The sequence below is a fragment of the Cibotium barometz genome, chromosome 58 (assembly GCF_041138505.1).
Source record: "Cibotium barometz isolate CiBa-2024 chromosome 58, ASM4113850v1, whole genome shotgun sequence".
Classification (NCBI taxonomy): Eukaryota; Viridiplantae; Streptophyta; class Polypodiopsida; order Cyatheales; family Cibotiaceae; genus Cibotium; species Cibotium barometz.
In genome coordinates this window covers 11294078-11307432 of record NC_141103.1, presented here as the reverse complement: position 1 = coordinate 11307432, position 13355 = coordinate 11294078, and the positions used below count along the sequence as shown (strand labels likewise).

The 13355-nt window shown below is 40.1% G+C and overlaps 1 protein-coding gene across 1 annotated transcript; it reads right to left on the bottom strand.

The window, feature by feature from the left end:
• Positions 1–2700: 2700 nt before the first annotated feature.
• On the bottom strand, positions 2701–4668 carry LOC147605895 (uncharacterized). Its single transcript, XM_086792562.1, has one exon. It carries the CDS (start codon positions 4666–4668, stop codon positions 2701–2703), a length of 1968 nt encoding a protein of 655 aa, XP_086648688.1.
• Positions 4669–13355: the final 8687 nt, after the last annotated feature.

Genomic DNA, 13355 nt, shown 5'->3' with positions numbered 1-13355 from the left:
ATGGGAAGGTGATTCTCCCTAGAGCACCTTGGGCCTTGGAAGAGTAGTGACGTGCAAGGAATTGCATTAGTGAGTTTCGTACTCCCACTGGGGTGGTTGCAAGCATTGCTTGAAGCGATCACTCATAAAGGATAAAGAGCTTAGTAGCTTGAATTCTCATGACTAGCACAAAATCTTATAGTTTGTACTGCCCAATAGCTATTAAGGATTGTCTCACCAAGGAGATAAGAGTGGAAATATACAATATCGTTACAGTGGTACAATGGATATCAAGTAGCTCACTGAATGTAAATGAGGTTTTGTTTGCTTTGGGGAAGATGAAAATTTTGAACCAAGCAGCTCACTAAATGTACCTTTTCCTCCTTGAAGAGGTTAAATGAGGTTTTGGAAGAGGAAGAGGTTAAATGAGGTTTTGGAAGAGGATTAAAATGTGAATAACCTCTAATATTGATAACTCTGAAGACAACTCCACAAAGACAAGCGCAAATCTAGCCTCTAATGGACCTTTAATAATGATGAGACAACTCCACAAAGACAAGCGCAAATCTAGCCTCTAATGGACAATGATGAGACAACTCCACAAAGACAAGCGCAAATCTAGCCTCTAATGGACAATTTTGAGCCGGATTAGTGAGTGCTACTAAAGCAATTAGCAAAGTACTTCTTTGTTTTTAATGCAAAAAATAACCGATTTTAAAGTCAACAATAGAGTACTAGAATCAAGGGAAAAATCAATTTTGACTACATAGAAGTGTTTAGCAACACTTGAATGAGATATTAATTAGAGGCATGGGATACAAAGAAACATCTGACTGACTAAAATATATGTGTCATTCATAATTTCAAGAGACACTCTCTCAGACCCATATAGAGAATGGAGTGCCACCACAGCTAGAATACTTGATGGTTGCTCATCAAAGTCAATGTAAAGATTTTGTATAACATTAGTATATAGTCTATTTTGACAATAGATAAGCAATAGAACATATTTAACATGTTGTGTTGATTTGGGTTGCCATCTTAGTGTTTGCTTTTCTGGAACAAATAGTTATTGTTGATGATATAAGTGAATCATAGAGTTTTCACTTCTATGCTTGGAAGTCTCTCCACTCCCTTGCAAGGAGTACAAAAGCTACAAATGCTCGTTAATGAGCCGATTAAGCACAAGGCCTACAACAAGGAATTGAGTAGAGAGCTTAATTTGTGATTATTACGTAATTTAGGAGCTTATTTGTGATTATTACGTAATTAAGGAGCTTATTTGTGATGAATGCAAAATGCCATTTTCCAAATACACACACGACTCGAGGTTTCTGAAGTCAAGACATGACCATTAACCACTCTTTGTCTTGTCAACTTTGGGGGCCACGTATTGAGCCACTAGACTTGGATATCTCAATCAATGCCTCGTCCTTGATTCTTTTCTCTTAAATAATTAAGCAGCATTAAGGGTTATTCAAAACCGGTGTTGGCTACTCGTAAAAACCACTCGTAGCTTCATTAAGAACTAGCGGCGAAAGACTTGTTCAATTAAGACTTTAAATAAACCTTTATTACTCACAAAATTGGGCCCCTTATATGAATGGTGGGCTAAATAAGATAAATCTTAATTACTCTCTACATGAATGGTGGGCTAAATAAGATAAATTCTCCCCGATTCTCACTTAGGAACTCGTGGTTATGTGATGTCCTTTTAGTGTGTGTGTGTGTGTGTGCATGTGCTTGAGAAAGAGGGAGAGGGAGAGAGGGAGAGGTCTCACAAAGCTTAGTTAAAAATGGGAAGTGTATTGTTCATCATGCACTTGCGAACTATGGTCCCTTGAAAGACTACTAATGATCCCGGACGGGGATAGTAGGCTCTGTGCACAATTAGATACAAGATATATCTTGAATGATATAGGTCTCACCATAGAATGCTTGCATTAATATATTGAATTTTGTCTATTGAATTACTTCATGTAGTGTACATACACCACTAGGTCTCTTAGAACTTTTTTTCCTAACACCATTAAGTAAGATTTCATCTCATGCACGAATTGCATGGGGATAATAGATGACTTCTCCTCCTTGTGTGTTGTATCTTTCCATGGGATAATAGATGACATGTCCTCTTTGTGTGTTGTATCTTTCCATGGGGAGTAGTGAATGGCTTTGGTTGAAACTCGTGACTTTGTTGAATTTCTAAGAGGGAATAATTTCCCTTACCCCATGAAGTCCAAACAAAATTAAATGCATTATTATATATGGAAGGAAACCAGAAAAATGAATGCAAAATATCATTTACCAAATACACACACGACTCGAGGTTTCTAAAGTCTTCAAGAATGATGACCATTAACCATTCTTTGTCTTGTCAACTTTGGGGGCCACGTATTGAGCCAGTAGACTTGGATATCTCAATCAGTGCCTCGTCCTTGATTCTTTTCACTTTTTCTTGTTTTTTCCTTTTTGCGGCCAGGGCCTAAATTTGACGGGTTACTTAAAATTTCAAGTGACATACACTTTTTCAAACTGCTTTTCACATGACATGAATTTTCAAAATCATGTTATTCAAATGGCAAGCAATTTATCAAAATGAAAAGCTTTTTTAAAAACTAAAAAACTGTATGTAATTAAACAATCAATCTACATGATGTCCAGTCAAGATGCCTTGCATGTCCAACTTGCCAAAATTAGGCCTTTGACTATTGAGTGAACAAATCACTCTAATGGCATCGCCCTCCTCTTTTTTCCTTGTAACCAAATATCAAAAACATCTTTCCAACAAACTTGTGATGCATCACTTGCATTAAGTGAAAACAACATCAATGCATCAAGCGTCTCCAGACACATGCTACTTCTCAAGCTACTCTTTATGTCATTTTGTCGAGAGAAACCTCGCTCACATGATGCTGTACTCGCTGGAATTACTATGCTTGCTTGCCATAAATGCATCAGTCCTGGAAATGTGTCCCACCAAGTCTTTGTGTTGCTGCAGATTGCCCAAGCATCATGCATACCTCTACTCCTAGCAACCCTGTACAGCATGCCAACAAAATCCTCCCATTCACCCAAACATTTCCTAATGTCAATTATTGAATCATCAACATTAAGCTTGCCAATAAGCCTCTCTAACCATTCTTCAGTCCTTTTATCCCTTTCAATTACATCTGAAGGATAGGCAGAGGGATTAAATAGCTTGACCGAGTTAAAAACCCCAAGATCAAGAAACCTATTATTTAGAGCATTCAAAACATCTTGTACAAATGTCCTTCCAATGCAAATACATTCAGCGAGGGAACCACTTGCACTTCCAGCATCATGAGGCAGTACATTGAGATCAAGAGTTGCATCCTCCTCTTCTGAATCACTTACTGCTCTGTCTCGTTTCTTTTTTGGAGCTAATTTTGGAACTGGCACAAAGTGTAGCACATGCTTATGAGTAAACCCATTAGAATCAACATATAACATATTCCCATCTTTTGACATGTTCAAAAACTTTGTAAGTTGTTTTGAACCAGCACCAAATTGGCCCTCATAAGATATATACCTTTTAGTGAGCTTCTTAAATGTCAAATCCAAGTAGACTCCAATCATAGTAACATCCATGTTCTCCCTTTGAAATTCTACATTTAATTTATTCAATTCAACCAAAACATCAGCCAGCAAATGCATCATAAACTGGACTTGAAAGATTGTGGCATAATTGTACCATTTTTTCTCATGCATTCTCCATTGCTCCAAAATAGCAGGCATTAAGGGAACCAATCTTTCCATTACTTGGCCTCTAGATAGCCATCGAATTGCATGGATTTGTAAAACTTTCAAGTCTGCAATATGATACTCATGCATCAAGTTTCGAAGTTCGACATGTCGATTTGTTGATTTCCCTAGCCATGCATATACCTTGTTTGCAACCTTATCAACAAAAGCAAACACATGAGGATTCGATGCAAAACCATCCTTTGCTGCAAGTGCCTCACGGTGGGCAATACAATGCACGCCCATAATTCGTGAAGCCGATGCTTGAAACCGTGCCACTACACCTGTCTTATGACCTGTCATTGCTGAGGCACCATCCGTTACAAATGCAACTAGTTTCTTCAAATCCAGATTACTCTCTAAGAGCATGGCATGGACAGCATTGTAGATTGCCTCCCCAGATCCATTATCAACTGGTAGCAATCTCACAAATTTACAATTGGGCTCTCCTTTGCCATTCCCAAGCAAGTACAAAATGTAGATAATCAAATGCTTCTCCATGGTTCTATCTGTACTTTCATCAATGAGGATTGAAAAAAATGGACTTTCACAAATTTCAGCATACAAGTCTTGTCTAGTACAATCTCTTAAAGCCATCAAGAACTCTCTTCCAAATACGGGATTGGTATATGCACCATACTCATCAGATGATGGCATATTAGGAGTGCCAAGATCCCTTTGTAACTTACATTGAGTGGGATATTTCTCCAATGCAATATCATTGCATGCACAAAAGTGTACCAGCTTCATACAAGTGATTATTCTAAACTGTTCAGAATGCACCATTGTGTCAATACCCCCATCTATTGGTCCTTTGCCACCAATAGCCTTTAGCTTTGCATGATAAATACTTGCAGCTCTCCTATGATCTGCAGATTTTGCATGCTCATTCAAGGCTGAAAGTTGAATGCTTTGGGATCCACTCATTGTGAAAGTATTCACTCTTCCATCTTCTTCACACCAAGTGCATTTTATGCGGTCCTCATTACATGTAGACTTGCATAAATATGCCCAAGGATGTAGTAGAGTCCATTGAGTCCTCCACTTCCTTTTGGGTTTATTGGAAGAAGACTCTTGGGAAATCTCATTACAAGTTTTCGAGCTCCCACCACTACTCTCATGTCCTACATTGGCAATGGTCTGTCTTGACAAAAAAGAATCTATTGAAGGCTGTGACTTTTTCTTTTTGCCATGCCCTCTATGAGGCACTAGATTGGGACGGTCAACCATCACTGAAAATATAAGAATAAAATAAAAAAAGGAAGCCACATGAGAATAAAGAGAAGAGAGCATGTTGCATACCTTAACGGTTAAGCACGTTCATTTATACAAGGCCGTTATACTCCTTAACGGTTAAGCATGTTCATTTATACAAGGCAGTTATACTACTATAATAGGGGAACAACAAAATAACAACAAAAACAAGACACAAAAGAGAGACACCCAATAGCTGAAGATAGCTTAACAAAATGTTAAAATAATCAAAATAAGAATCCAACCTGGAAATAAATTGCAGCCAGCAGGTCCACGTCCTCCACACCAAGATCGGAAGTAGCTAGCTATGATCACAACTCACTAATCAAGATTCAAGAATCATAAAAGTAAGTTAAGAGAGAAAGATAGATAGAGAGCAATTTCATTTAATTGTACACAATCATACAATACAAAACCACCTCTACATATTATAACATTTGTCATAAGTAAACAATCCATTGCTAGATCAAAATTACATCAACAACATGGCTATAAGTAAACAATCCATTTGTCTAATCTGCAAACTGAAGCGGTCGTTCAGTAAATCAAATTTTTTTTCTAGGTTACATATGTTAACACATTAATTCCAAGATAAGTCATCAATACAAATTCGCCCATCTATAAGAATGAAGAATCATACCCATCATTAGTCATAGTCGCCCATCCATAACCAGATTCACAGCTTTCAAAAAACAGCAAATCATGCCCATTGCCCAATGCCCATCATTGAGTAATTAACGAAATGTGTATGCCTTTAAGATCCTCAAAAAATAACAATAATAACTGATGTAAGGACCATATACTGATGCATCATGCACTGATAGGACAATTAGTTGTACTATCCAAAGATGTAAAAATAAAAAACCAAAATGAGTAACCCCGAATTTCAGAGCACATCGATGCAACCTGATAGAACCTGACCAGATTTGTCACAAAAAAAATGTGCTTTAAAGACTCCTTATAAAACTCATTAAAAAAACAGAGTAACCGAGTCATGACCATCAAAAAAGCAAGATACTCATCAGGGTTATGCCTAAAAAACTCTCGTAGCTTACATGTGTAGAAACTGTCAAATGGATTCAAGGAAATACAGATTCCCAAACATCATCAGAACCATATAAATCGATTCACTAGGATTCAAAGATTATAGAAACCTTCAATCGTATATTATAAAGAGTATAATCAAGCAATAGCTAGATACCTGAGACAAGTGCTGAGAGGCTGAGAGGATGAGCTCCCAACGGATGCTAGGACAAGTGACATTTATCCAGTGAATCAACAATGCAGACTAAGTGAGTATACTGTATAACTCACCCAAAGTGAAGCCATTTTTATAGTCGGAGCCACACATGCTAGCGGCCAACTGTCACTGCCATGATGCCATCTTCATTGAAAGATATCTGAGAGGAGAATCGAGATTCGAGATTATTTGCAGAGTGGCCCCGTAGCAGTCTAGCAGATGCACAGCCGGCTAGCGGACCAGCGGTCATTTATAAAAGCAGAAATTAGAATCTCTCTCCCAGCCTGTGACCTGTCCTCCCGAGTCCCAGCCTCCAGGCGTCTCTCGACTCCCAAGTTGAGTCCCGAGTCCCTCACACTCACGACTCACGAGTCACACAGTCACGCTGTTACCTGTACACACAGCTGGACAGAGAGCCTGAGAGAGGTGGCCGCCGGCCGGAAGAGGAAACGAGAGTGCCAGCAAGTTGCAACCAAATCATGCTGAAAAGAAGGTGGAACTTGGAACAGACCAAATGCAGAGTTATCCTGATTCACTCCTGAATCTTGATAAATAAATCAAAATTTACAGAAAAAGCAAGTAGGGAAGAGAGAGAGAGAAGTCGAGACTCGATGTATACAAGTTACAACTTTACGAGAGCAGATGTTGGAGGATACGATTCACGAAGCATACGATGATCCACGCTCCCGACTCCCGTTCGGATGGGTGCGCAGTGCGCACTGCGGAATCCGGATCAAGGCCTTAGGCCGGGGGCCGGACCGGATGACCCCCTCGGGCCTCGACTGGTTGCAAGTTGCAACGAGGCTGGAGCCTGGAGCTGCAGCGGCCAGCCTGCGAGTCGCGACCGGCTAGGCTGGCTAGCCAAGGCCGGGACTCGGGAGGCCCAACCCAATACAGCGCTACTGTGCTACGTAGCAAAATGCTACTAGCTAGTAGTTAGAACTTAGACTAGACTGAGGTAGACTCTATTACAACTTAAACTCGCACAGACTCGCAGCTTGCATGCAGCATGCTGGCAGCGCTGCATCATGCATGGGTGACTCGATGAGTGAACTGTGAGTGACGGACGTCGGACGGTGAGTTGAGTCGGTGCAGCTGCCAGCGACGGTGCTCGTGAGACATTAATAGTATTTAATACCAACTTCAATTACCAAGTTACCTAATACCAACTTAAATAGCAAATTGCAGATTGCAATTTGCAATTATCGATTCGCCCAAATTTCGAAATTATATATATATATTAATAATATATATATATATATATATAAAATACACATTGCAGTGATTGCACATTGTGCAATGTGTATTTTATTTTATATATATACATATTAATATATATATATATATTAATATATATATATATATCAAAAAAATGAAAAGCACTTTTTAAAAAATGACATGTCATTTGAAAGGCATTTGAAATTACTGCATTTCAGAGTGAAAAGTTAATTCTAAGCCATTGCATGTTTTTTGACATAGATTTTTTTAAAAAACCTTTTTTGACAGGCAAAATCGCCTTTGACAGGTAAAACACCCGTCAAATTTAGGCCCTGAAATTTTAGAAGTTAATTGCGGCTACTAACGGACGTACACAATAATATTATTCGCGTTGGCTTCTCGTTGGACACTAGTAGTGGACTACTACTAAGACAAATAATTAAGCAGCATTAAGGGTTATTCAAAACCGGTAAAAACCACTCGTAGCTCATGAAGTTATACGCTAAATCAGTCTTGGGTCACGCAGTCCAATTTGACGTGGTTTTCATCCTGCCTGGCATCATCACCTCGTCCAATTTGAAAGCTATCACTTGTTCTTTCAATGAATCAGCTTTTAAATAATACTAATAATAATTTCTCCCTCTCTCTCTCTCTGTACCTTCTTCACCTTCAGGCTTCGCTATTCTTGTGAATAATTATATATTCGTAACCACCTTCGTTTTTTAATCGCACGCCGCGCGAGGGCGCCACCTGGTTGTGTACATCTAGACGTGGCCGACAAACTACATCTCCTAAATCTTAGACTTGGTACTCACCTAAAAAACTTGGGGAGTTATAATAAAAGGTACCGGGGACGCTTGCCACTCTACTACTATATTCTCCTTCTTCTGATCCGAAAGAGGAAGCTGATTAGCAATTATTTATTATGGCTGCCTTATTCTCATCGCCTGCTCACATCTTACTTCTGCTGCTGTGGCTGGGGCCTACGCGTCACTGCATCAGTAAGAAGACATTAATTCTCCTTGTTATTCAAATCATGTTTGTTTTTTCTTTCTTTTTTTTAAATGAAAAGTTCTCGTCATCATCATGCGATGCATGAGCGCGTCGTCGTAAGCTTCGCCCGCGTCAAATTCTCCTAAATCTTATTAGCGTAGAACTGCTAGCTCTCTCTGTCTTTCCCGTATATGGAAGCTGTTATATACAGACTCGTCAGAGGCCCTGTTGTATGTTGTTATGCGTGCAGTGCAACTACGCAGCAACGTACGCCGACGAGGGCTTAAGCGGGTCGACATTGACGGCGAGCTGCGCGTCCGAGAGCGGCAACTCGGTGACATCATCCATCGACCTGAACCCGCATGTGAGCAACAACAATAGCAACCTGCAGTGCCCCGGTGCTGACTTCGCAGCGACTTGCTCAAACATAAGCCTGAGCGGCGGACACACCCTCACCGCCAACTGTAAGAACGACGCCGGCTACCTCCTTACGTGTGTCTAGCGTATATGCACACCGCCGCCACCTATATATATAGTATATACAACACGGCACAACAACCAGACTGTGTTGCTTGCAGCTCTTCTACACAAAAAAGAGCTGTAAAATTTTAAATAAGAGCCTGGTTTATAAGGGCAATATTTTTTAACTTAGTATTAGTACTGGGTTTATGCCCGTTTGCTAATGCCCAATCCGTAATTATCATCTATTCTAGTATACATGGTCCTTAGGAGGTTACTGGCACTTCCAGATAGAGTCATTTTTGTGTACAGTACAGAATTGTTGGTAGAAGCCTTGTCTTCCTTTCATTGCTTCTTGGGTTCCTCCTCCCTTCTTCTTGTGAGTGAGCAGTGTTACCTTCCCAAGGAATATGCCGAGTTCTCCTCGGTTTAACGATGCCCCGATGCACTACGAGTTTACTAAAAATAAAAGAAAATCTGATAGTCACACTAATAAACTTTGTTTCAACTCGGCAACAACTGTATGCTCATAAAAAAGCCGATCCAAAGATACGCCTACAAAGCCTTTTCCTGATTACCGAAGAGGATGTGTTGGCATGGATGTAGCGTTTTCAAAATGTAGCTAGTATCACACAAATCGATAGGAAGGCACAAAGCCCTTGGAAGTCTACACTCTTAGAGGTAAAGCAGCTACCTAGTTTTTTCATCTGCAAAGCTGAATTTATAGCGTCATGAGAGGGAGGCAACTAGGGCCCTTGATTCTCTCCACCTCCTTATGATTTCTCACCTGACTCACCTAAAAGGTGATGCCCCAATCAAAGAGAGATAACTACTAGACCTACACCCAGTTACTCTAGTAATTGAGCCTTTTAACCTTAGAGTGGTTTAACCACTCTAAGGTATCACTGAGAAACCACACTAAGAATGGATGCTAGATAAATTAATTATGTAGATCATGCATGATTGGCCAGGCTACGGAGAGTGCTCTGGTAAGTTAATTATTCTACAGTTTCTTGAGCAAATATAATTTCACAATTTCTGTATTGGAGATAGCCATGCAACTCTGATTGTCGCACCTCAAGACTGTAGCCTCCCGATCTAAACTCCCATTTCAAACCAAGATTCTTCTCAGCCATACTACCTCACATGCAGCAAATCAAGCTTCCTTATACTCAACCTCTGTGGAAGAAAGTGAACTGTAAGTTGCTTTTTTGCTGGTCCAAGTGAAAGCACCGGAACCAAGCAAAAAACAATATCTAGAAACTAATTTTCTAGAATCACAATCTCTTCCCCAATCCGAGTTACAACGAATTGTCAGAGTGCTACCCCCATGCTATAAGTGATGCCATACTCAAGAGTACCTCTGATGTAGCTAAGTACTCTTATCCCTTCCTTTTAAATGACTCTCTTGTGGCTTATTAGAAAACCTGCTAACCACACCAACTGTGAAAGTGATATCAGGTCTAGTGTTAGTGAGATAAATCAAACTCCCCAATAACTTTCTAATGTCAACAAGTGATGAAGAATCCTCTGCAGAGAAAGCTTCATGTTTACTTCCATTGGCATAGATATAGGCTTGCAATTTGTCATCCCACATGCTTTGAGAATCTCCCAAGCATACTTTTGTTGCGAAATGAAAATTTTACCTGACTCTTGCCAGACCTCAATCCCCAAACAGAAATGCATGAGACCCAAGTATATCATCTCAAACTAATGGCTCAGCATATCCATTATCTTTTGGATCATCTCTTCATTGTCACCTAAAATGTTTAAGTCATCTACATACAAGACAACAAATACACTCTTGCCATGACTTTTAGAACATACAAGTCAGCATTGGAATCATTTCTTATAAACCCAATCTTTTTGAAAAATTGGTCTATCTTGTGATACCATGCCCTTGGGGCCTGTTTCAGCCCGTACAATGCCTTCTTCTGTCTACAAACTTTGTTTTTTAATCTAGGCATCTCAAAACTTTGTGGTTGAGCTATATATATCTCCTTCTTGAGATGGCCGTTCAAAAATGCTGATTTGACATCCATGTGAAAGACTGGCCACTTTTTGTGAGCAGCCAAGGCAAGTATCACCTTGATAGTTGTCATAAGAGTTGTGGGAGCAAAGGTTTAATCAAAGTAAAAACCCTCTACCTATGCAAATCCATGTGCAACCAGCCTAGCTTTGTATTTTTGAAGTGAGCCATCAGCCTTATACTTAGCTTTCTAAACCCATTTATACCAATTACCTTTCTGTTTGGTGGTCGGTCAACTAGCTCCCTGCAGCAGGTGTTGTTCTTTATGATGTTGTCATACTCAAACTGCATCGCAGCTTTCCACTTTGGATTTGCTAAGGCTTCATCCAAGGTGGATGGCTCCTTTACTATTCCCATTATCCCATCCATTAAGGTCACATTGACAATGAGATATCAGATGCTCTTCTCTGCTCCTCTATTCTCCTTGATCTACGTGGTGCATCCGTTAAAGATATTGGCTTCTTAGGTATTGGATTACACTCATCAAAGAGCTTTTGTGCCCACTTTGGAAGTGGCTTTCCTTGTGGTGAAGGATGTTGTGATGTGTGAGAGTTTTCATTCTCTGAAAACTCCTCCTCCTTGAGAGGAAATCTAACTGGTGGGTTGGGCTCATGGTGGACTATTTCTTTGGTTGATGATAGAGTAGTGGATGGACCTCCTTCCTCCACTGAGTGTGGCTGTTCTTGTAAATACTACATCTCAACTGGCCGCCCGTAATATTCTTTGCCTCTCTTTCATAGAGCCAATATGCCTTTGACTCTTGACTATATCCAAGAAAGATACACTTTTTGCTTTTGGCATCTAGCTTGGGGCTGGATGCGTCTAGAATATGCAGATAACATTCACAACCAAATGTTTTTAAATGAGAAACTGAAGGTTTCTTACCAGAGTAGGCCTCTTGAGGTGTAACATCCTTGAGTGCCTTTGTGTAGCTCTGATTGAGGACATAAACTGCTGTGTTGATTGCTTCTTCAGCAAAAAAAGTATTGGGCAAACCCTTTGCCTTCAATATGCATCGAACCATGTCCATGACAGTTCGATTGTGACATTCTAAAACACCATTTTACTGAGGTGTGTGAGCAGTGGTGAGTTGGCGCTTGATGCCATTCTCCTTGCAATAGTTGTAAAATTTCGTTGAAAGGAATTCTCCTCCTCGATCTATATGAAACTTCTTCACCTTTTTTCCTGTCTCATTTTCCACAAGCCTATGCCACTGTTTCAACTTGCCCATCATACAAGCTTCACATGGTTCCTTCAATTCTAAAAATGCAAGCAAATTAGCTACCATACCCTTTTTCTACATCTCCTTTAGCATGGCAAATCCAATGTGACCAAATCGCTCGTGCCAAAGCTTGCTTGTTCTCTTATCTGTAGACACTTTAAGGGCACTCAGCTCGTAGAGATTGTTGTGCCTTACTCCTTTGCTGACTACCTTTCCAACAACAGTATCTACAATTTTTGCTTCAGTTTTCTTGAAGCGTACTTCAAGCCCATGATCTGTCATGGTAGCAAACTGATAGTAGATTTCTCTTTATCTAGGTACATAGAGCACATTTGATAACTTCTTCTCTTCACCTATAGCTTCCACAAAAGATATGGCTTGAGACCCTTCGGCTGGACATTTAGCATTATTCCCAACAACAACACTGATGGGTTCTTGTAGAGGCTTCCAGGAACTATACCAGCCCTTCTTACTGGTCATGTGTCAGGATGCTCCACTATCCAAAATCCATGAATCATCAACTGGAGCCTAAGCAGATGAACATACCTCTTCAATGTGGCGACCTAAAGTTCAAGCTCGGTCTCGACATTGTTGATTGACTCTTTTCCCTTCCAGGTAGACTTCAAGGTGCCGTTCTTCTCATCAACCTACTTCCCTTCTTGTCACAATAATCACAGCTCCCTTGAGACTTCTTCTTCTTCTTCTCATTAGAAGATGTCGTGCCTTTGCCTTGAGCATTGGCCAAAAATGCACCATCACTACCATTGCTGCGAGCCTTCAGCCTCATCTCCTCCTCAAGTAGCATAGCACTAAATTATTCAAATGATAAAGATGGTACTCTAACCTGAGTGTTTAGTGATGTAGCCAAGCCATCATACTTCTGTGGAAGAATTCGGATGCACCTCCAAGCCAACTCCTCACTAGTGTGTGTAATCTCTACAGCAGCCATTTGATCTCATAGATTTTTGATCCACGAGATTAATGCTTCTCCTTCAGCAAACTTTTCAACAGCAAGCTAATTCTCTAGGTTCAAAATCCTGTTTTGATTATGATTCTCATACTGATTTCTAGTATGATCCAAGCCTCTAAAGCCTTGGTAGTATGTTGAATATCAGAGTGAGAACAGAATCACTTACGCTGGTGATGATGGCACAAAGTGCGTCAGCATTGCGCCTTCTCCATGCCCAAAGAAGTGTAGC